We start from the raw sequence: 26,277 nt of genomic DNA on the forward strand, positions 1-26,277 counted from the left end.
ATCAAACGTGTGGTGATACATAAAATATACACATTATACTTAAATCACAGGCATTGTTCTTAGGCCAGCAGTAGGAACATACCATAACTTTACCAAGATTTGGCTAAAAAATAAAAATAAAAAAACCCAAGAAAACAAATCCTTCAGTCTGAGCCCCCCGAGGAGCACCCTATAAATGCTGGAATATAAGGGAATGGTTTTGATCTTCTGTTCTAAGGTACCACACACAGAAGTCCAAGGCTATGGAGAAAATGGCATGGCCAGGATGACTGAACAGCCCTCAAAATAAAAGACTGTGAGCACGGCAGAGAAGAGCAGCAGTACTAACGGTGGGGAAGGGCACCTTCATGACGGCCTCCTGGGCGTGAGGGGCATCCCAGTGGGACAGGGGGGTCAGGGGGTTAGTAGGGTGTGAGAGGGGAAGCGTTAGTTAAGAAGCGGTGTTGCCACGTCAAGGCCCTTCCCCGCGAACACCGTAAAATGCTAAATGATAAAATGATGATGAGAGCTACATCAATGTACAATTTCTGGAAAAAAACTTTTACAAATCTTTAAAGTCCAAAATACCAGTACTACATGATTATTGGATGCAGATCTATGAGGAAATGCTGGAGAATGAGGTGTGCCAGGTCAGGGAGTTTATCCTGGTCCAAAATTTACAGCAGAGTTTAGAAAAAAGGGTATTAAATATGACTGTGAATGAGACACGGGTCTGTGCCCTTGTCTAGCCTTGCACGCAAGCAATCGTGGGCAAGTCATACAATGTCCAGTTTTCCTAATCTGTAAAAAGTATTTTTTGTTCTGTTAGTACAGCATCAGGCAAAAAGGAGATGCTCAGTAAATTCTATTACTGTGTTTCTACTAGTAATCTTTGCTATTTCAAATTTACCACCATGCATTTGCCCCAATTTAAGATATCAGACAGCCAAATAAATGTATGCTGAGTCAATGTTCTGAGCAATTGCTCCTTACTTCCAGTAACTGCATATCAGCTAAACATAAAGCCCTTCCTGTTTGTATTGTGTTTTACGGATTACAAGGCAGATACACTATAGAGCTCCATTTACTCCTCATGACTATCAGGTTTTGTAACCTGATTTTGTAGATGAGGAAACAGGCTGAGTATCTGGTCCAATGTCAGCAAGGTAGTGAATGGCAGAGCCGCTTTAGTAAGGATTACACTACATATCATAAATGTGCACTGACATGTAATACTTAGCAACCCAGACATTCATTTACTCGAGCAGAGAATGCCCTCTGGAAAAGTGAGATGTTAAAACTGTTCAACGTTTTTATCGTTTATACACAATTTCAGAGGAAAAACTGAATCTAGGTATTATACAGAACACATGGTTCTATGTGTGAAGCTAGGTAAATACTACGATCGTCTGCTTCTCCACAGAACTATTGTATAGGTCACATCCTTGTCTTTTTCTATTCCTACCCCATAAAAAATTTAATTAGCCAACTCTTAACAGCTATGCATACCCAAGAGCTGACAAATCTAACAGAATAAATGTATCAGAAGCCATTACCTCAATTCAGTGAAGTACTTTAAATAATTTTTCATATACTTTTTAAAATCAAAACATCTACTTAAGGGCTTCAATGTCTTGAATGTTATTTATACCAGTCGCCTAGTCTTCAACAAAAAACTTTTAGGTATTTCAGTAATATATGAAAATCACAAATGTAGAAAATTCTCTATTTTAATTCTTTAGTCAAGCTGAATAAACCAATGAAAATTTAATGTACGAGCATGGGATGCTACAATCTAAAAGGAATGGGGACAGAGATAAATGAATACATTGTTAGAAAATATTCTTGAATCAGAGACCAATAAAACTAGTCATAGCTTCAAGAAGACAATGTTAATTAGTATTAAACTTACCACTAGAACACAAAAAAGTATAGACAAGTTAATAAAAACCTGTTTTGCATTACCAGGGGTAAGGTAGGAAAAATAAGAAGAATTCTTCAAAGGTCATGTAAGGAACAGTAAAACACTGTGTCATCCTCATCTAAAAGAGCCCCTACCTTCCTTTCTCTGCTCCATCATCCTCTACGCGTCTTAATATTCTCCAGTTACAGCTGCTGCTTTTTGTTTCCCCCTCAAAGGTCACCCAAGTCTTTCTGACATGCAGTTTCTACTATTCAAGTTACTCTTAGTCCATTATCCTCCTTGTGTCTTTGCTTAAATGACCCCCTTGATGGTGCCCCCATCACACTTCACCTCCACTCACCAGTACTCAGATGACATGGTTATATGTGGCATTATTTATGTCCCCTCAACTCAACTACATGTTCCACGAGTCCAGTGTCTATTTTGTCTGAGATGGTGTTCTCAGCCCCAGATTGAGAGTCCTTTGTACTTGTAATCTAAAATATCTAATTTTAAATCTTCAGAGCTGAACTAATTCAGTATAACATTATCATTATTACTGATATTATTAATTCAGCTAGACCTTGTCCAATTTATAATAAATTTTATCACATTCAATAAGTTAAAATAATCTACTCAAAGAATTATGCAATCTTGCAGAAAGGCAAGGAATATCATCACAATCAAATTAATTCAAACTTGCAACTCTTTTAAGGCTTGAAAACAAACTCCTAGCAAAATCACAGAAAATGGCATTAAGGGTGGCTTGTTTGTATTGGTGGCTTATATATAGAATATACAGTGTGTACTACTTCCCTTAGTTATTTTAAATGCATACACTAACACCTAATAAATTACCTTGCTTCTGTTCACAGTTCACAGCACAGCCCAAAATGAGCTGAAGCATCCTTCCAAGCTCTGCAGCATCAGAATGCTCCCCAATAAGGTTCACATCAGGAAGGGTAAAGTCATTGATTTGCTGTCCTAAAATCTGAATGGAGATAAAAACATTAGAAGTGCATTTACATTTATATGACCAAATAGAGTATTTTTTGATAGAGATCAGTTTGTCAGCACCAGAAACTCACTGGAAGGACAGAGTTGTTACGCCAATCTCACTCTCAATTTCTATTTGTACCTCCCATACCTAAGGTATAACTGTCTCAGGTCATAGCAACTTAGTTCCTAGTCTGGCATGTGGTATGTATACTGAGCAAAGAAACTGACTACCATCGATCCTGCCACCAACCCTAGAAAGGCTGGATGTGTCCTCTCTGAAGAAACAAAGCCAGAGAGATTCTAAACCAGGGCACCAGAAAGAACAGATTCCATATAGGTTCATGCCCCAAGTAAGATTCTCCCATCCACCTTCACTCCACTCAATTCCAAATGCTGACAGTAAGACATCTATACCAGGAAGGACAATGGAGGGTTCCTTTACGGGGAAATTGGCCCCAAATGAAATGACATATATGCAGACAAAAGGGTAGGTCTCTCTGTCTGATAACCCTATAGTGAAAAAATACTCTAAAAGCATAGGAGGAGGATGAATGCGGCTGTATTGTGATGGATGAGGGGAGAACAGTGTAATAGGAGGCCAAGGGGTCATGCAGTACCTGGTAGCTCATGGTAAAAAGTATGGATCTGATTCTCACTGTAGTAGGAAACCATGGATGACTTTGAGGAGCAACATAATCAATTTATATTTTTAAAAACTACCCTGGCTGATTCTTAGAGTGGAGAATAGACTGTAGAAGGGGCAAGAATGAAATCAGGGTTATCCGTTAGATGACTCTAGTAATCTAAGAGCTAGTGATGGCATGCTACAGGGTAGTGGAGCAGATATGGAGAAAGTTCTGTGTTGGAGTTTAACTAACTGGTTTCCTAATGACATCAAAAGAAGGACTATAGGATGTTTTGTAGGTTTTGGGCTTGAGTAGAAAAGTAGATAATAGGGCTCCTTATGAGGATGGTAAAGATAAATGATGTAAGTATAGAAGTAGGTATAAATGCAGGTAAGCTTGTGGGAAAAACCAGTAAGTAAACAACAGGTTTCTAGGCTGTGCTGTGTCCATTTGGTACCTGTGGTCACGAAACATAAAGTAAAACTAGTCCTACTTTCTGAGTTCTTCCTCAGCAATGTTTTAACTGTTCTGATGCAGACTCGGAGAATAAGCTGAGGTAATCTAAGGACTGGGGTCTGCTGAGGAATGGAAGTAGGCAAAGGAGTTGATTATAATAATGTACGGACTTTAAACTACTTCATGAGGCGAGAAAGGAGAGCAAATAAGACAGCAGAAAGTAAAGTGTAACTTAAATCAGTAATCATCTACAAACTATCCATATTATCATGAAAAAGACTACCTAGGAACCACTTAATAGACATCCTAGATACTATACAATGGAAGATAAATTATTAATCTTGACATAATTTTTTCTTTACGTCATGTAAAATTTAACTATCCTACGGTAATACTTCTAAGCAGAGTAAGAAAAAAGCCCTTACCTCATGATTATAATCCAGGATTCCTTTTAAAATTTTCTTCAAGTTGCTTATCTGTTTGGAGAAAGAGAAAACAACTTGGTAAAGATAGTAAGTAATTTAACAAAAAATTTCTGAACTAATCATTCCAGTCAATCATAAAGTCAATATAAAATCAACAGCATATCTGAATTACCATAACCATCCAAAAAGGACTATCAATGGCTCATGATCTAAAAGATTTATAAACAATTATATTACATTTTCAATGTTATGACCATATTGACAAACATTGGAGAGTAAATGAACAAGACTTAACAGTAAGATTATTCAGTTTTTTTGCAAGTAAAGAAGAAATGCGCCATCTTAATAAAGACTTGAATTTGTTGCTAAGGCTACTAGGAAGAAGAATCCATTCTCTGAATGTTTTGGACAGTTAACAACACATCATGCTCATTACTAATAACAAACACTACCAACTAACAACGCACTCTAATAAGTCCATTACGTGTTATTAACTCATTTTATTTTCTGAGGTAGATCTTACTACAATCCTCAGTTTACAAATGAGGAAACCAAGGCACAGAGAGGTTGAAGGACTTTCCCATAGGTAGTAAGTGTTTTGATACGGACACAGCATTCTGGCTCTCAAACCCAGGCCCTGCCACTGTGCTTTCCTGACCTCCATTCCATCTCAGTGAGCAACTTAAGGTTACCTCCAATCTTCAATTCTAGATTATTTTATTAAAGGCTGCCTAAGTTTCTAAAGCTCACTGGATGCATCAGATAAAAAATCAACAAATATTACACATATACTAGTAAAAGCCTAATGAATAGATGGAAAAAAACAAGAAAATACCTTTAGCCTCCAATTATCTCCTACTTCGGTTTTGATTCTGTTTAGCCAATTTTCGTCAAAATATGCAGGATCTCTGCAAATAAGAAAAAGCTAGCATATTAAGATCATGTAGCTACCAACCAAGCTGGAAGAAGGAAGGGAGGGAGGGAGGAAGGAAGGAATGGTAAGAACGAAAACTGAAACCCATCCCTTATCATCACTTAACTGCAACATAAAAATGTATTTACTGTCATGAAGCTGGATGCAATTATAGTAGATTTCTCTAAAATCAGTTTAGTATCAGCTCATTAAAAATTTTTTGTAATCAAAAAACAAACTAAAAGGTGAAAATGGTAACATACAGTAGATATATTTTTAAAACAAATTACAGATGAATACACTAACCTGGAATTAACATAATCTGTAAATACAACACGAATATCTAAAAACAGTAAAAATCAATGACAATTAAAGATTAAATATATTGAGAAGGTTAAAATGAATTTTTTAATTAATATTTCAATGACCTCTATACTTATAACCTAATACTTCAAAGGTCACCAATAATGTTACTAAAATGTCAATTTCTTTAAATAATAGTGAACGAGAGCCTATTTTCTTAGATGTATAACTAAGCATTAGATAAAGCTGGACACCATTTCTGTTCGCAAAAAATCTAAGATTACACTGGTGTGGACAAATTGAAACAAAGACTGAAGTTGAATATCCTTATGATTATTTTCCTTAGGTAAACCTCCCAAACTTCTATAAATACTAGGGAAAAAAACCACTTTAGTCCAGCATGATTCTCATCTTAAAGTTTTAAAATTGAAGCTCTAAGAAATTAAATTAGCTGTTCAAAACCACAGATTGAACAGCTATGTTTGCCCTGCTCTCCAGCAAGTGCTAAGTCCAAAATCTTCCCCTAACCCCATAACTGTCTCCATTCACCTCCAAAAAGACAATGGCACTGAGAGAAAATACATTAGGAAAAAAAAATCTACATTTCAATCTAATTTTAGAGTATTTTCACCTTCCCCAAAAGAAATCCTGTATTCACTAGTGACACTCCCGACTCTCTCTCTCTCCAGCCCCTGGAAATTACTAATTGACTCTCTCTGGCTATGGGTTTGCCTATTTGAAACATTTTATATAAATGAAATCATAGACTGTATGGTCTTTTGTGACTACCTTCTTCCATTTAGCATGTTTCTAAGGTCCATCCATGTTGTAGCATGTATCACGACTTCACTACTTGTTAGGGCTCCATAATATTCCATTTATTGATAGATGATATTTTATCTATCCACCAGCTGATGTACATTTGGGTTGTTCCACTTTTTAGCTATTGTGAATAATAATGCTTTGAACATTTGTGTACCAGTTTTTGTGCGAACATATGTTTCATGTGGGTATATGCCTAGGAGTGGAATTACTGTGTTTCATAACTATGCTTAGAATTTGAATCATGCTCAAACTGTTCTCCAAATAGCTGCAACACTTTATATTCCCAACAGCAATGTATGTTAGTTTTAATTTCACCATAGCTTTGACAACACTTGTTATTATCTGTTTTTATAATTATAGCAATTCCTAGTAGATGTGAAGTGGTATGTCATTTTGGTTTTGATTTGCATTTTCTTAATGATGAATGTTACACATCTCACGTGAGTATTTGTCCATTTGTTTATTCGCTGGAGAGAAGACTATTCAGTCTTTGCCTACTTAAAAATTGGCCACCTTGAGGCGGAGCCAAGATGGCGGCGTGAGTAGAGCAGCGGAAATCTCCTATCAAAACCACATATATTTTTGAAAATACAAGAAATACAACTATCCCTAAAAGAGAGACCAGAGAACACAGGACAACAGCCAGACTACATCCACACCTGCGAGAACCCAGTGCCTAGCGAAGGGGGTAAGATACAAGCCGCAGCCCAGCAGGACCTGAGCACCCCTCACCCCAGCTCCCGGCAGGAGGAGAGGACTCAGAGCGGGGAGGGAGAGGGAGCCCAGGAATGCTAAACACCCAGCCCTAGCCATCCGCACCGGAGTGCAGACACACAGTGCATGTGTGGGGTGCCGGAAACTAGGGAAACAGGACAGTAAGACCTGTGAGCAAGTCCCCACAGCCGGCGCCCTGGGGACAAAGAAAAGCGAGTGCTTTCTGAAAGTCTTAAAGGGACAGGGAACCCACAGCTGGACGGAAGCATCCCGGGACACGTAGCCCAGGAGCTGGGAATCCTGGGGACTCCGGGCACCCTAACCCCTGTGCAGCAGGGTGGCTCAGAGGCCCCTCACGGAGATAAATGGCCTCCTGGCCGTTTCCCCTCCGACGCAGCTCCACCATATCAGAGCAGCAGCCCGAGGCAGGCCACGCCCACGGCAACTGCGGAGCTGAACTCCATAGCGGGTGGGCAAGAATCAGAGGCCCCGTCTGCACGCAGCTGCCCAGCACAAGCCGCTAGAGGTCACTGTTCTCCCAGGAGAAGGCCACAAACCAACAAGAAGGGACGTTCTCCCAGCCATCAATTGCCCCAGCTCCGCAAACTCTATCACCATGAAAAGGTAGAATCTGAGACAGACAAAAATCACAGAGTCAACACCTGAGAAGGAGATAGACCTAACCAGTCTTCCTGAAAAAGAATTCAAAATAAAAATCATAAACATGCTGATGGAGATGCAGAAAAATATACAAAAGCTTAGGGATGACAGCCGGAGGGGGATTACAGAAGTGAAAAAATCTCTGGAAGCATTTATAACCAGAATGGATAAGATGCAAGAGACCATTGATGGAATAGAAACCAGAGAACAGGAACGCATAGAAGCTGATGCAAAGAGAGATAAAGGATCTCCAGGAATGAAACAATATTAAGAGAACTGTGTGACCAATCCAAAAGGAACAATGTTGGGACCTTTCACCTCTTTTAGGCTTATGACCAGGAAAAGGTCACAGTCTGGAAATTTCCACTCTCCCTCATTACTGCCGCATTCAGGGCTCAACTGAGTTCCCGCGCGCGTGCTCCTAGCCCTTACTCCGCCTCCCCACCTAACCTAAAATCTGCCTAGTGACAGATGAGATATTCAATTCCCATTGGCTTCTACTACTCCGGCCTTTTCCTCTATATAATCAAGCTTCTGATGCAATAAAGCTGAGTTTTGCTGTGCCCTTGAGGCTGACACATCTCCCGGCTTGGTGTGGTTTTGTTTTTCCCCAGATCTTAGGGGAGGGTGTCCAAGCCACCGACACTTGCCCTCTCACTCAGCCCTGGGGAATAACAGGCTGGTCCTGCTTGTCCCCCCGCCTTCTTGTTGCTGAGGAGCAACAAATGGTGCCCCGTGTGAGGAACGAGGAACTTCGCTGACGAGCTAATCGGTCTGCGGGTAAGTGTAATCCCATAAAATATGGGACATTCTTCTTCCAAGCCCAATCCCTCTCTTGAATCCCTTAGGGTCCTCCTTCGAAGCAGAGGCCTAGAGCTCTCTGTTAGCCAGGCTATCAAAACCTGGGGGACCTTAGTTAAAGTCGCCCCGTGGCTGCCTGCAAGTAATTTGTTTGACTGGGAAACTTGGGACAGGGTAGAGCGGCTCGTACGCAAAGCCCAGGTTGATCAGGGTGATATCCCCCCTCTGGGGACCTTCCCCACTTTATCAGCTCTTAAGAGTTGCTTCCCTCCCCGGCCATCAAAGCCAACTGCTGAGAACTTAGTAGATAGAGAAACCACCAAGTCGGGAACCCCTTCCCGGGGAGATTCTGATCCCCTTCCTCAGGCTGAGTCTATGCCAGCAGGACAAGAAAGCCATAAAGAGCTGGATGAAAATCGTGGGAATGGCGCCCTCAACCCTTTTGATGCTGCCCTCTGGCCTCTCAAATCCACAGCTCCTTTGTACCCACCACTTCCTAGTACTAGTTCCTCTTCTAACCCTTTCAAATCATCATCAGCCCCCCTCCTCCATACCAACGAGCAGGGGTTTCAGCTCCTCTCCCATATAAGGACTCATGCTCTCCTATTGGCTGCCAACAGGCAGAGGTTCCAGCTCCTTTCCCAAATAAAGACTCATGCTCTCCCATTGGCTGCCAACCCCAGGAGAATCCATTCTTCCACCCACAACCTAACCCAGGGCCATGTCAGCTATTTCCGGTCAATGTTAATCCCAGAGGTAACCGCCCTGCCCCCTGGTACCCTTGGGAGCCAGGTGACCTTAAAGAATTAAAGAAAGCCGTTCTTGAGGATGGCCCCAATGCTCCTTGGACTGAGACCATCCTCCAGGGACTTGCTTACCATCCATGTACCGCTGCAGACTGGAGGGCTCTTGCCCAAGCGGTTCTCCCTAGTGCCCTTTATATTAAGTGGTGTGCTTTGTATAAAGAATGCCAGCAACAAGGCTGAGAGGAATCAAAGTGCCAACCCTGTAATTCCCATCACCATGGGAATGCTTGCGGGGACCTCCGAACAATTTTCCTCGGAACTCCAACAAGCTGCTATACCCCCTCTCTATCAAGACCAAATACGAGCTCTAGGTCTAGCAGCTTGGAGGAAGCTTGAGGAAGGCCCCTCAGAATCCCCAATTGCGGGGATAAACCAACGGGCCAGCGAAGACTTAGCTACCTTCATCAGTAGAGTTGAGGGGAGCATCAAGAGAAAGTTCCTCCCTGGAGATCTCCGAGATCATTTTGTTAAGATAATGGTGTGGAAGGGTATGAATCAAGAACATAAAATGACATGTGCAGGGTTGAAAGATAGATCCATGGAGAGGTGGATCATTGCCACCAAAGATATAGGTACTCCTTCCCATCAGACCCAGACCATAGCTTCCGTGTTGCAGGCCTCTCACAAGGATGACATGACCACCCTAGTATGTGCCCTGTAGCAAGCATTTCCCGGCAAAGGCCACACTTGCTTTGGGTGTGGTCAAGAGGGACACTTTAAACGAGAATGCCCTCATACCCAAAATGGACCCCCTCCTTCAGCGAGGCCCCAGCCTCTTGGCTTGCCTCGCACTCCTTGTCCTAGATGTAAGAAAGAGTTCCGGCGGAGCCAACATGGCGGCGTGAGTAGGACAGTGGGAATCTCCTCCCAAAAACATATATACTTTTGAAAATACAACAAACACAACTAGCCCTAAAAGAGAGACCAGAAGACGCAGGACAGTGGCCAGACTGCAGCTACACCAGTGAGAACCCAGCGACTGGTGAAAGGGGTAAGATACAAGCCCCGGCCCGGCGGGACCCGAGCGCCCCTACCCCCAGCTCCCGGCGGGAGAACAATAGGCAGAGCGGGAGGGAGACGGAGCCCAGGACTGCCGAACACCCAGCCCCAGCCATCCGGGCCAGAGCGCAGACACAGTACATGCCCAGGGGGCCCTGGATACTGGGGGAACAGGGAGTAAGACCTCTGAGCGGGTGCTGAAGCTGATGCCCCTGTGACAAAGAAAAGCGGGGGCTTTTTGAAAGTCTTAAAGGGACAGGGACTTAACAGCTTGACGGAAACAACCCAGGTCACAGTACAGCAGCTGGAAATTACAGGGAAAACCGGGTGCACTAACCCCCTGGGCAACAGCTCTGAAACCCCTCACGGAGGCAAACAGTCAAGCAGCCCCCCCATCCATCACCCCACCGGGCGCTGCGAAAGCAGAGAAGCAGCCTGAGACAAATTCCGCCCACAGAAAGGGAAATTTCTCCCTCCCGGCCAGGCAAGACACAAAGACCCACTCTACACGCAATTAGCCAACACAAGCCACTAGGGGTCACAGTTGCCCCAGTAAAGAAAGGCCAGTAGTAAGTGAAAATTTTGGCCCTCCCAGCTGACAGTCAATAGCACCTGTCAACATGAAAAGACAAAAAAATATGATCCAGACAAGACTAACCCAGACAGCTTCGGCATCTGCTACATCTTCCCCTGAGAAGGAATCTGAGGAGATAGATTTAGCCAGTCTACCTGAAAAAGAATTCAAAACAAAAGTCATAACCATGCTGATGGACTTGCAGAGAAATATGCAAGAACTAAGGAAGGAGAATTCAGAAATAAAACAAGCTCTGGAAGGACTTCAAAACAGAATGGACGAGATGCAAGAGACCATTAATGGACTAGAAAACAGAGAACAGGAACGCAGAGAAGCTGATGCAGAGAGAGATAAAAGGATCTCCAGGAATGAAAGAATTTTAAGAGAGCTGAGTGATCAATATAAAAGGAATAATATAAGAATCATAGGCATTCCAGAAGAAGTAGAGAGAGAAAAGGGGATAGAAAATGTCTTTGAAGAAATAATTGCTGAAAATTTCCCCAAACTAGGGGAAGAAATGGCCTCTCAGACCACAGAGGTACACAGAACTCCCATGACAAGGGATCCAAGGAGGGCAACACCAAGACACATAATAATTAAAATGGCAAAGATCAAAGACAAGGACAAAGTATTACAAGCTGCCAGAGAGAAAAAAAAGGTTACCTACAAAGGAAAACCCATCAGGCTATCATCAGACTTCTCAACAGAAACCCTACAGGCCAGAAGAGAATGGCATGATATACTTAATGCAATGAAACAGAAGGGCCTCGAACCAAGACTACTGTATCCAGCACGAATATCATTTAAATATGAAGGAGGGATTAAACAATTCCCAGACAAGCAAAAGTTGAGGGAATTTGCCTCCCACAAACCACCTCTACAGGGCATCCTACAGGGACTGCTCTAGATGGGAGCACTCCTAAAAAGAGCACACAACAAAACACCCAACATATGAAGAAGGGAGGAGGAGGAATAACAAGGGAGAGAAATAAAGAATCATCAGATTGTGTTTATAATAGCTCAACAAGCGAGTTAAGTTAGACAGTAAGACAGTAAAGAAGCTAATCCTAAACCTTTGGTAACCACAAACTTAAAGCCTGCAATGGCAATATATTCATACCTTTCAATAATCACCCTAAATGTAAATGGACTGAATGCACCAATCAAAAGACACAGAGTAATAGAATGGATAAAAAAGCAAGATCCATCCATATGCTGCTTACAAGAGACTCACCTCAAACCCAAAGATGCGCACAGACTTAAAGTCAAGGGATGGAAAAAGATATTTCAAGCAAACAACAGAGAGAAGAAAGCAGGTGTTGCAATTCTGGTATCAGACAAAACAGACTTCAAAATAAAGAAAGTAACAAAAGACAAAGAAGGACATTACATAATGATAAAGGGCTCAGTCCATCAAGAGGATATAACCATTATAAATATATATGCACCCAATACAGGAGCACCAACATACCTGAAACAAATATTAACAGAACTAAAGGAGGAAATAGAATGCAATGCATTCATTCTAGGAGACTTCAACACACCACTCACTCCAAAGGACAGATCCACCAGACAGAAAATAAGTAAGGACACAGAGGCACTGAACAACACACTAGAACAGATGGACCTAATAGACATCTACAGAACTCTACATCCAAAAGCAACAGGATACACGTTCTTCTCAAGTGCACATGGAACATTCTCCAGAATAGACCACATACTAGGACACAAAAAGAGCCTCAGTAAATTCCAAAAGATTGAAATCCTACCAACCAACTTTTCAGACCACAAAGGCATTAAACTAGAAATAAACTGTTCAAAGAAAGCAAAAAGGCTCACAAACACATGGAGGCTAAACACCACGCTCCTAAATAATCAATGGATCAATGACCAAATCAAAATGGAGATCCAGCAATATATGGAAACAAGTGACAACAACAACACTAAGCCCCAACTTCTGTGGGACGCAGCAAAAGCAGTCTTAAGAGGAAAGTATATAGCACTCCAAGCATATTTAAAAAAGGAAGAGCAATCCCAAATGAACGGTCTAATGTCACAACTATCAAAATTGGAAAAAGAAGAACAAATGAGGCCTAAGGTCAGCAGAAGGAGGGACATAATAAAGATCAGAGAAGAAATAAATAAAATTGAGAAGAATAAAACAATAGCAAAAATCAATGAAACCAAGAGCTGGTTCTTCGAGAAAATAAACAAAATAGATAAGCCTCTAGCCAGACTTATTAAGAGGAAAAGAGAGTCAACACAAATCAACAGTATCAGAAATGAGAAAGGAAAAATCACAACAGATCCCGCAAAAATACAAAGAATTATTAGAGAATACTATGAAAACCTATATGCTAACAAGCTGGGAAACCTAGGAGAAATGGACAACTTCCTAGAAAAATACAACCTTCCAAGACTGACCCAAAAAGAAACAGAAAATCTAAACAGACCAATTACCAGCAACGAAATTGAAGCGGTAATCAAAAAACTACCAAAGAACAAAACCCCCGGGCCAGATGGATTTACCTCGGAATTTTATCACACATACAGGGAAGACATAATACCCATTCTCCTTAAAGTTTTCCAAGAAATAGAAGAGGAGGGGATACTCCCAAACTCATTCTATGAAGCTAACATCACCCTAACACCAAAACCAGGCAAAGACACCACCAAAAAAGAAAACTACAGACCAATATCCCTGATGAACGTAGATGCAAAAATACTCAACAAAATTTTAGCAAACCGAATTCAAAAATACATCAAAACCATCGTACACCATGACCAAGTGGGATTCATCCCAGGGATGCAAGGATGGCACAACATTCGAAAGTCCATCAATATCATCCACCACATCAACAAAAAGAAAGACAAAAACCACATGATCATCTCCATAGATGCTGAAAAAGCATTTGACAAAGTTCAACATCCATTCATGATAAAAACTCTCAGCAAAATGGGAATAGAGGGCAAGTACCTCAACATAATAAAGGCCATCTATGAAAAACCCACAGCCAACATTATATTGAATAGCGAGAAGCTGAAAGCATTTCCGCTGAGATCGGGAACTAGACAGGGATGCCCACTCTCCCCACTGTTATTTAACATTGTACTAGAGGTCCTAGCCACGGCAATCAGACAAACCAAAAAAATACAAGGAATCCAGATTGGCAAAGAAGAAGTCAAACTGTCACTATTTGCAGATGACATGATACTGTACATAAAAAACCCTAAAGACTCCACCCCAGAACTACTAGAACTGATATCGGAATACAGCAAAGTTGCAGGATACAAAATCAACACACAGAAATCTGTGGCTTTCCTATATACCAACAATGAACCAACAGAAAGAGAAATCAGGAAAACAACTCCATTCACAATTGCATCAAAAAAAATAAAATACCTAGGAATAAACCTAACCAAAGAAGTGAAAGACTTATATTCTGAAAACTACAAGTCACTCTTAAAAGAAATTAAAGGGGACACTAACAGATGGAAACGCATCCCATGCTCATGGCTAGGAAGAATTAATATCGTTAAAATGGCCATCCTGCCCAAAGCAATATACAGATTTGATGCAATCCCTATGAAACTACCAGCAACATTCTTCAATGAACTGGAACAAATAATTCAAAAATTCATATGGAACCACCAAAGACCCCGAATAGCCAAAGCAATCCTGAGAAAGAAGAATAAAGTAGGGGGGATCTCACTCCCCAACTTCAAGCTCTACTATAAAGCCATAGTAATCAAGACAATTTGGTACTGGCACAAGAACAGAGCCACAGACCAATGGAACAGACTAGACAATCCAGACATTAACTCAGACATATATGGTCAATTAATATTTGATAAAGGAGCCATGGACATACAATGGCGAAATGACAGTCTCTTCAACAGATGGTGCTGGCAAAACTGGACAGCTACATGTAGGAGAATGAAACTGGACCATCGTCTAACCCCATATACAAAAGTAAACTCAAAATGGATCAAAGACCTGAATGTAAGTCATGAAACCATTAAACTCTTGGAAGAAAACATAGGCACAAACCTCTTAGACATAAACATGAGTGACCTCTTCTTGAACATATCTCCCCGGGCAAGGAAAACAACAGCAAAAATGAACAAGTGGGACTATATTAAGCTGAAAAGCTTCTGTACAGCAAAAGACACCATCAATAGAACAAAAAGGAACCCTACAGTATGGGAGAATATCTTTGAAAATGACACATCCGATAAAGGCTTGACGTCCAGAATATATAAAGAGCTCACACGCCTCAACAAACAAAAAACAAATAACCCAATTAAAAAATGGGCAAAGGAACTGAACAGACGGTTCTCCAAAAAAGAAATACAGATGGCCAACAGACACATGAAAAGATGCTCCACATCGCTAATTATCAGAGAAATGCAAATTAAAACTACAATGAGGTATCACCTCACACCAGTAAGGAAGGCTGCCATCCAAAAGACAAACAACAACAAATGTTGGCGAGGCTGTGGAGAAAGGGGAACCCTCCTACACTGCTGGTGGGAATGTAAACTTGTTCAACCATTGTGGAAAGCAGTATGGAGGTACATCAAAATGCTCAAAAGAGACTTACCATTTGACCCAGGAATTGCACTCCTAGGAATTTACCCTAAGAATGCAGCAATCAAGTATGAGAAAGATCAGTGCACCCCTATGTTTATCGCAGCACTATTTACAATAGCCAAGAATTGGAAGCAACCTAAATGTCCATCGATAGATGAATGGATAAAGAAGATGTGGTACATATACACAATGGAATACTACTCAGCCATAAGAAAAGGGCAAATCCAACCATTTGCAGCAACATGGATGGAGCTGGAGGGTATTTTGCTCAGTGAAACAAGCCAAGCAGAGAAAGAGAAATACCAAATGATTTCACTCATCTGTGGAATATAAGAACAAAGGAAAAACTGAAGGAACAAAACAGCAGCAGAATCACAGAACTCAAGAATGCACCAACAGGTACCAAAGGGAAAGGGACTGGGGAGGATGGGTGGGTAGGGAGGGATAAGGGGGGGAGAAGTAGGGGGGTATTAAGATTAGCATCCATAGCGGGGTGGGAGAAAGGGGAGGGCTGTACAACACAGAGAAGACAAGTAGTGATTCTACAACAGGTTGCTACGCTGATGGACAGTGACTGTAAAGGAGTATATAGGGGGGACCTGGTATAGGGGAGAGCCTAGTAAACAAAGTATTCGTCATGTAAGTGTAGATTAATGATTAAAAAAAAAAAATGCAGTTCCTATGTGGTGACCTCTAATGAGTTCTACACAATGATATAAAGGACATATAAAAGTGTAGGCAAAGGGTCTGTTTGTGTTTATACAGAGGATCAAAGCCTAATTTGGCTACCCCGAAAATGAACTAAGATACGATATGAAAGAGAACTTCCAACATCAGCACTCTCGGGAAGACTCATGCCAGAAGATGATCATCAAAAAACCCCAACAAAGATCCACGTACTGCTACAGCTGTAGATGCACTCATCCCACCAGCTCCTGGACTTGCCATGGGAATGAAGGAGATATCTAAGCTGGCCTGTGCATACGGTAAAACAACAAATTTGACTGGATCTATACTGTTGGAACTCAACCAAGAATTTGGAAAAGTGCAAATTGTAGCGCTCCAAAATCTTACAACTACAGACTATTTACTGTTAAAAGAACATATGGGATGTGAACAGTGCCCAGGAATGGGTTGTTTTAATTTGTCTGATTTTTCTCAAACTATTCAAATTCAGTTAGATAATAACCATCATATCATTGATAAGTTTTCACAAATGCCTAGGGTGCCTAACTGGTTTTCTTGGTTTCACTGGAGATGGCTGGTAATTACAGGTATGCTTTGGTTATGTAACTATACTCCTATTATGTTAATGTGTGTGCGCAATTTAAGTAGTAGCTTAAAATCTATACATGCTGAAGTTACTCTACAAGAAGATATGTCAAAGAAATAATCAATCTTCCCATGTTTTCTCCCGCCTGCTACTTCTATAGCTTTTCCTCTTCCTTCCTAATTACAACGAATTCTTAAATAGAATTCGTGCCTCATATCAAATTTACCGAGTATCATAACTCCTCCAAGTGGTAAAGATACCTCAAGACAAATGCTGGGCATAGAAGCCACAGGGCATAAATATGCAAAGAAATAAAAAGCTAACCATTTCAAACAATAAGGCTTCTCTCTCACTTACCAACTTAACATTTCCCTGTATGGCCCCGGAAGATGACTGGTTAGCCAGAGACGGGTAAGATTCCTCAAGGGAGGAACAACCTAAGACAGGCACAGTCGCAGGGGGTCATCAGGTGAGAAATTGGGGATCAACAGAGGTGAGGCTTAGAACCTCACCCTCCCTGTTCTGAGAGAAATCTTCTGCATATGTGGATGTTTTATTGCCCTTGTCTAGCTTGGATTAACACATAGTCTACAGGCACACACCTGATCATCTACATTTGCTCTCTTACAACACTAAACTATGTTTTCTACCTTTATGTTGTATCTACCTACCACTTCAGCATTTTATTAAAAATAATAAAGAGAGAAATGTGGTATCCACATATAAATCAAGTATAAAAATCAAATGTGTATTCATATTTGAACTGACTGTTTATAGTTCCTAATGCATTAGCAAAACCAAAAGTTTCTGTGATGACTGCCCTTGTACTGTTCACCATGTAACTTATTCACTATGTAAGAATTTGTACTCCATGTAAGAACTTGTTCGTTATGCTTCAGAAGATTGGAGACTGACGGAAATTAGGCTTGGGGTGGATTAATGATTGTGCATTGAGCATTGACTCCCGTATACAGAATTTTATTGTTGTTAACAACCATTTGATCAATAAATATGAGAGATGCCCTAACAACAACAACCAAAAAAAAAGTACACACTTCCAATTGTAAAATAAATAAGTAACCGGGATGTAATGTATAGCATAAGGAATATAGTCAAAATATTGTAACAACTTGGTATGGTGATAGCTGGTACCTAGAATTATCATGTATATAAATGTTGAATCACTGTGTTGTACACCTGAAACTAATGTAATGTAATACTGTGTGTCAACTACCCTTCAATAAAAAATAATTATCTAAAAAAAAAAAAAAAAAAGAAAGGGTTCCACTGGGCCAAACACTGTAGGTCTAAGACTGATATACATGGCAAGCCTTTAAACTCAAAAGGGGGCTCTCCCCAGCCCTGTTAAACAAGGGGAGTCCTCCTATACGAGCTCACTGGACAATTCCTCTAGTGCCTGGGATTAGACCTAAAATGACACTATCGGAGAGAAAGCTTTCAACTGCCTCACTGACACGAGGGCAGATAAGACCGTACTCAGAAAAGAAGAAATTCCTCCCCAGTGGAGATTAGTTCCCGGCCCTCCCCTCCTGGGGGTGGGTGGACAGACCAGCTCCCAGCAAACTGCTGAATGGGTTCCCTGGATCGACTCAGATGGAAATATGGGGGGGGAAGGTGCTCCCCCTTGTGGCTCCATGCCTTATAGCCAATCTACTGGGCCAAGATGTCTTGGGTGAAATCGAAGCGTATATTTCCACTGATCATAAAGCCTTCTTTGAAGACTTCCTAAGTGAAGAAAAATGCCAACAACTATTTCAAGGGGGCCAAAGGTGTCACCCTAACTATAAGAATGACCCTACATTCGAAATAACCAGAAGGGGCCGACCTAGTTCAAACGCTCTGCCCCACCCCCAATCCTAAGGGCCACTGCCCACCCTGGGGCGCCAAAAATAAAATGGATTCCAGGCCCCCCTGTCTGGGTGGAGCAGTGGCCTTTGCCTTCACAAAAACTACAGCACCTACATCTTTTAGTTAAACAACAAATATCATTAGGTCACCTCCAAAAGTCAATGAGTCCCTGGAATTCTCCTGTAATTGTGATCAAAAAACCTAATGTAATGGTAAATGGAGACTTCTCCAAGATTTAAGAAAAATCAATGAAAGAATGGAACCTTTCAGAACCCCCCAAAGAGGGCTACCCTGCGTGCCTGCCATCCCAAGTGATCAGCACCTAATAGTGATAGATATCAAAGATTGTTTCTTTTCCATCCCCCTCCATCCTGAGGACACTGAGAAGTTCGCCTTTTCTCTTCCATCCCTAAACTTCAAAGGACCTGACCAGCGCTATGAGTGGACCGTGTTACCCCAGGGGATGGCTAATAGCCCCCCTATCTGTCAAGACTATATGTCGAAAATCCTATCGCCACTAGCAGAAGAATCTGACATACTCTTTTACATCTATATGGATGATATTATCTTGGGGGCCACCTGTTCCCGCAAATTAGACGACCTCTTTAAAAAATGCCTTTCACTGCTCAAAAACTACAACTTTCAAATTGCCCCTGATAAAGTTCAACAAATAGCTCCTTTTAAAATTTTAGGGACTACTTTAACATTAGATGTTGTCTCCCCCATTAAGCCCCAGTTATGTATTCAAGACGCATATACGCTACCACAGCTCCAGAAATTGCTGGGAGAAATCAATTGGATGAGGCCCTGGATTCCTATAACCACAGCTGATCTTATCCCTCTTTTCGACCTATTAAAAGGCCTTAACCTAGCTTCAACAGTGACTTTAACCCCTATACATAGAGACACATTAACAAAAGTTCAACATGCCATTGATAATGCTGCCTTAAAAAGATATGATCCAAACTTGCCGCTAGTCCTCTATATTATGGCGGGAGAGACCCTCCTCACTACCCTTTTAGCTCAGAAGGGGGATCCCGTACATTGGATACATCTATCTGTGGGAGGGGCACCCCGAGGGTACTCTATAGTAGATCAAATGGCTGACGGCATTGTCAAAGGACGAGATCTTTCTGTCCGTCTTTTTGGGTGTGAACCCCATTCTTTGATTGTCCCTTTTCGAGTCAATGATTTCTCGTGGCTACAGAGAAATAATTCCAGATTGGCAATAGCCATGGAAAGCTTTCCGGGGATAGTGGACTGTCACTATGGTCCCTATAAGTGGATGAGTTCTTTTAGCCAGTTAGCATGGCAGCCACCAAAAATGTTCCTCACTGAGGCAGACCCCTTTCCCCTCTGTTTTTACCGATGGAGGTAAACGGGGAGCCTCTATGGTAATGTTCCCCCCAAGCACAAGTGAGTGTCCTCCAGCAATAACCCTCTTTCATGAAGTACAGGGCTCCGCCCAGTTTAAAGAGCTTTATGCTGTTGTTTTAGCTCTATCTGAGATCCAAGGCCCTCTTAATCTGTTTTCTGATAGCCTTTACATTGTCAATCTACTGCCCAACCTTGTGAGCGCACAATCAGACTTGACAATAATCCCATCACTCCTTTAATGATTCAAGCCCACTACTTGTTAAAACAAAGACTAATTCCCCTTTTTGTACAACATTTAAGAGGACATCAAGACTTCCCAAGCTTTTTGTCAAGAGGCAATGCTCTTGCTGACCGACTAGCCTCAGCCTACACAGTACAAGAGGCCACCTCTTTTCATCAACTTACACATGCTAATTGGAGGGGACTACACCATCAGTTCCCTCAAGTCCCCGTCAGACTTTAAAAAGATAATTGAGACATGTAAGTCATGCCAGTCTTTTCTACAAGTTCCTCTGCTTCAAAAGGGTGGCGTGAACCCTCGAGGCCTGAGGCCCAATAACCTTTGGCAGACTGATGTCACACATTTTGCCTCTTTGGGGAAGCTTAAATACGTATTTCTAACAGTTGATACCTTCTCCCATGCTTGATGGGCTATAGCCCATATGGAAGAAAAATCTAAACATGCCATAAGCCATTTTCTCCAGTGCTTCGCCGTTCTTTTCCTGCCAGATCAAATCAAAACCGATAATGGTCCCTGCTTTATTAGTAAATCTTTCACTGAATTCTTGAGTAAATGGCAAATTTCCCATACCACTGGAATTCCTCATAACCCTGAAGGACAAACAATCGTAGAAAAACACAATCATACCCTCAAATGTCAATTAAAAAAACAAAAAGGGGGAACGCTCCCCCCCAATGATCAACTAAAGATGGCATTATTTACTCTGAATATTTTAAATTTTGCCAAAGGTGAACACTTCTCGCCTTTTCAGAGACACTGGACAACATCCATTACTTATCAGACAATTAGAGCCCGATGGAAAGACCCCCTTACTGGAGAATGGAGGGGCCCAGACCCCCTCATTACAGCTGGAAGAGGATTCGGCTGTGTCTTTCCAACCAATGAGAAAAGGCCGATTTGGGTCCCCACAAGAGATCTCAAGTATTTCCCCCCTACAGAGGGGGAGTTCACTGATGTCAATGATGACCCAGAAGGCTCCTTGCCTCCTGAGGATATCTCTCTTCTTTCTCTCTTTCAGAACCCTGGCTCTTAACCACAGCCTTAGTCCTTGCCTTCATCTTAAGCATTGAGCCCGCCGCCTCTACCCCTCCCCAGTAGACCCTTATAGAAGGATGGGACTCATCAACCCCCACTTTCTCACCTTCTTCGCGGTAAGTATACTATTTCCTCTCTATTGCCAAGGGGGATTTCAGTCACCCTCCGGCAAAGAACAAATCTATGCACAGTTTTTCGGACAACCGTGTGACTGTAAGGGAGGAATCATAGATATAGAACCCAATGCAAAAGTTCAAACAGATAGTGGAGAGAAAACAAAAATCTTAGCTACGCCTCAACTAACTACCCGAGGACCCAGAGATTGTCAAGACAAGACAGCATATCTCACTGCAGATATCTCTGCAGGAGGATATTCCTCCAGCGTTGGATGGAAGCCACCTTCTTGGAAATGCATTAAAAAGCCTTCCATAATACCAACTGTTGACGGGAGATTAAGACCCTGTGATTGCAATAGCACCACCACCACCTTTACAGTCTATGATCAGATGCATAGTAGTTGCTATGATTCTGCCCAGAGCTGTCATCATAATAACAAGACTTATCTGACAGCCATTTTGAAGAATACCCGCCAGAGCTCCGTACAAATATCTACCCATAACTCACCACGCTCAGCTAGTTGTAGAGGGACTCCAGGACAGCATGTTTGTTGGAAAGTCCAGTCACCTATTCACGTGTCCAATGGAGGAGGTCCATCAGACAGAGCCCGTTAACAACTAGTACAACTGTGCATAGAGCAACTCATAGAGCAAATGTATCCCTCCTTAAGATACCACCCCCTAGCTCTCCCTAAGCCCAGAGGAATAAACTTAGATGCCCAAACAGCTACTCTACTTGAAAATACCCACAAATTACTTAACCAATCTAATCCCACTCTTGCAGCAGACTGTTGGCTCTGTATGCCCTGGGGGACGCCCATGCCCCTAGCCATCTTAACCGCAAATATGTCCCTAGTGTCATCCAATATGTCCTCCCCAGACAACTGCTCTTTAAGCCCCCCTTTTAAAGTTCAACCCTTTTCAGCTAGTAATTTAACCTGTTTATACCAGAGCTATCAAAATAACTCCTTTGATATAGATGTAGGGAATATTACATTCGCCAGCTGTACCACTAACTACAACACTTCTGACCACCACTTCTTATGTCCCCCTAAAGGACAAGTATTTGTGTGTGGAAATAATCTAGCCTATACCGCACTGCCCGGCAATTGGACCGGGCAGTGTACCACTGCAATCCTCCTCCCTGATATAAATATCGTATCTGGAAATGACACGATTCCGTTACCTTCTTTTGATTATCTCCCTGAAAGACACAAGCGGGCAGTCGCTTTCATCCCCTTGCTGATTGGTCTAGGTGTCGCTGCACCGTTTACCACAGGGACTGCAGGACTGGGCATATCCATATACAAATATAACCAATTATCTCTCCAGTTGATTAATGATGTCCAAGCTATTTCAGGCACTCTACAAGACCTTCAAGATCAGATTGATTCACTGGCAGAAGAAGTCCTGCAAAACAGGCATGGCCTGAATCTACTTACCGCTGAACAGGGCGGAATCTGCCTAGCCCTAAAAGAAAAGTGTTGTTTTTATGCTAATAAATCTGGAATAGTTCGAGATAAAATCAAGAAACTGCAAGAAAACCTCGAGAAACGCAGATGAGAATTACAAGCCAATTTTCTGTGGACTTGGGTTACATAGGTGGTTACCCTATCTTCTGCCCTTCCTTGGTCCTATCCTTTGTTTTGCTCCTACTTTTCACTTTTGGGCCCTGCCTTGTTAACAAACTTATCCAGTTTGTCCAAAAAAGAACTGAATCAATTCAGTTGATGAGCGTGCAAATACAATACCAGAGACTTGCAACAGAAGCCAAGAACCCCTACGGTCGCTGTGAGCCTTATGATGAGGCTGTGTCCATTTGTTCCCCCTAACTATCTCCCCATGTGCCTATGACTGGTAAGATCTCCAAAGTAGAGTCAACCTAAGACAGGCCTCGGAGGATGAGTAAGCTTGGGACAACCGAAGAGCTGCACGGTACCCAATGAGGCATAAGATCCCCAGACGGGGACAACCTAAGACAGGGGCTGTGCCCGCCAGAACATCCCACAGCATTAATAAAACAAAAAGGGGGAATTGTTGGGACCTTTCACTCTTTTAGGCTATGACCAGGAAAAGGCCGCAGTCTGGAAATTTCCACTCTCCCTCATTACTTCCGCATTCGGGGCTCAACTGAGTTCCCGCGCGAGTGCTCCTAGCCCTTACTCCGCCTCCCCACCTAACCTAAAATCTGCCTAGTGACAGATGAGATATTCAATTCCCATTGGCTTCTACTACTCCCGCCTTTACCTCTATATAATCAGGCTTCTGATGCAATAAAGCTGAGTTTTGCTGCGCCCTTGAGACTGACACATCTCCTGGATTGGTGTGGTTTTGGTTTTCCCCAGATCTCAGGGGAAGGTGTCCAAGCCGGCGACACTTGCCCTCTTGCTCAGCCCCGGGGATAACAGGCTGGTCCTGCTTGTCCCCCCGCCTTCTTGTTGCGGAGGAGCAACAGAACAATATCCGCATTATAGCAGAACCAGAAGAAGAAGAGAGAGAAAAAGGGATAGAAAGTGTCTTTGAAGAAATAATTGCTGAGAACTTCCCCAAACTGGGGGAGGAAATAGTTGCTCAGATTATGGAAGTACACAGAATACCCAACAGAAAGGACCCAAAGAGGACAACACCAAGCAACTTAATAATCAAAATGGCAAAGATCAATGACAAGGACAGAGTATTAAACACAGCCAGAGAGAGAAAAAAGATCACCTACAAAGGAAAACCGATCAGGCTATCATCAGACTTCTCAACAGAAACCTTACAGGCCAGAAGAGAATGGCATGATATACTTAATGCAATGAAACAAAAGGGTCTTGAACCAAGGATACTGTATCCAGCACAATTATCATTTTAATATGAAGGAGGGATTAAACAATTCCCAGACAAGCAACAATTGAGGGAATTTGCGTCCTACAAACCACCTCTACAGGGTATTTTAGAGGGGCTGCTCTATATGGGAGCACTCCAAAAAGAACACAAAACAAAACACCCAAAATATGAAGAATGGAGGAGGAGGAATAAAAAGGGAGAGAAATAATCATCAGGCTACATTTATAATAGCTCAATAAGTAAGTTAAGTAAGACAGTAAGGTAGTAAACAGCTAACCCTGAACTCTGGTAACCACGAATCTAAAGCCTGCAATGGCAATAAGTACATATCTTTCAATAATCACCCTAAATGTAAATGGACTGAATGCACCAATTAAAAGACATAGAGTAATAGAATGGATAAAAAAGCAAGACCCATCTATATGCTGCTTACAAGAGACTTACCTCAAACCAAAAGACATGCACAGATTAAAAGTCAAGGGATGGAAAAAGATATTTCATGCAAACAACAGAGAGAAAAAAGCAGGTGTTGCAATACTAGTATCAGACAAAATAGACTTCAAAACAAAGAAAGTAACAAGAGATAAAGGACACTACATAATGATAAAGGGCTCAGTCCAACAAGAGGATATAACCATTATAAACATATATGTACCCAATACAGGAGCACCAATATATGTGAAACAAATACTAACAGAATTAAAGAAGTAAATAGAATCCAATGCATTCATTATGGGAGACTTTAACACACCACTCACTCCAAAGGACAGATCCACGACACAGAGAATAAGTAAGAACAAAGAGGGACTGAACAACACACTAGAACAGATGGACCTAATAGACATCTATAGAACTCCACATCCAAAAGCAACAGGATACACATTCTTCTCAAGTGCACATGGAACATTCTCCAGAATAGACCACATACTGGCCACAAAAAGAGCCTCAGGAAATTCAAAAAGATTGAAATCCAACCAACCAACTTTTCAGACCACAAAGGTATAAAACTAGAAATGAAATCAGCAAAGAAAGCAAAAAGGCCCACAAACACAAAGAGGCTTAACAACATACTCCTAAATAATCAATGGATCAATGACCAAATTAAAATGGAGATCCAGCAATATATGGAAACAAATAACAACAACAACACAAAGCCCCAACTTCTGTGGGACGCAGCAAAAGCAGTCTTAAGAGGAAAGTATATAGCAATCCAGGGATATTTAAAGAAGGAAGAATAATCCCAAATGAATAGTCTAATGTCACAATTATCAAAATTGGAAAAAGAAGAACAAATGAGACCTAAGGTCAGCAGAAGGAGGGACATAAAAAGATCAGAGAAGAAATAAATAAAATTGAGAAGAATAAAACAATAGAAAAAAATCAATGAAACCAAGAGCTGGTTCTTCGATAAAATAAACAAAATAAATAAGCCTCTAGCCAGACATATTATGAGAAAAAGAGAGTCAACACACATCAACAGAATCAGAAATGAGAAAGGAAAAATCAAGACGGACCCCACAGAAATACAAAGAATTATTAGAGAATACTATGAAAACCTATATGCTAACAAGCTGGAAAACCTAGGAGAAATGGACAACTTCCTCGAAAAATAGAACCTTCCAACACTGACCCAGAAATAAACAGAAAATCTAAACAGACCAATTACCAGCAACAAAATTGAAGCAGTAATCAAAAAACTACCCAAGAACAAAACCCCTGGGCCCGATGGATTTACTTCAGAATTTTATCAGACATACAGAGAAGACATAATACCCATTCTACTTAAAGTTTTCCAAAAAATACAAGAGGAGGGAATACTCTCAAACTCATTCTATGAAGCCAACATCATTCTAATACCAAAACCAGGCAAAGACACCACCAAAATAGAAAATTACAGACCAATATCCCTGATGAACGAACATAGATGCAAAAATGCTCAACAAAATATTAGCAAACCGAA

General features: G+C 41.5%; 1 protein-coding gene across 2 annotated transcripts in view; it reads right to left on the minus strand.

Moving 5' to 3' along the window:
• Positions 1-26,277, minus strand: part of HOOK3 (hook microtubule tethering protein 3) — a 127,601-nt gene that overhangs the window by 71,410 nt on the left and 29,914 nt on the right. For both annotated transcript variants that reach the window (XM_057505230.1, XM_036880742.2), the window contains exons 3-5: positions 5,224-5,296; positions 4,389-4,439; positions 2,741-2,873 (exon numbers count right to left, since the gene is read on the minus strand). In XM_057505230.1, the coding sequence (XP_057361213.1) occupies positions 2,741-2,873; positions 4,389-4,439; positions 5,224-5,296 (257 nt within the window). The remainder of the gene's footprint in view (positions 1-2,740; positions 2,874-4,388; positions 4,440-5,223; positions 5,297-26,277) is intronic.

This window comes from Manis pentadactyla, chromosome 7 (assembly GCF_030020395.1).
Source record: "Manis pentadactyla isolate mManPen7 chromosome 7, mManPen7.hap1, whole genome shotgun sequence".
NCBI classification, from domain to species: domain Eukaryota; kingdom Metazoa; phylum Chordata; class Mammalia; order Pholidota; family Manidae; genus Manis; species Manis pentadactyla.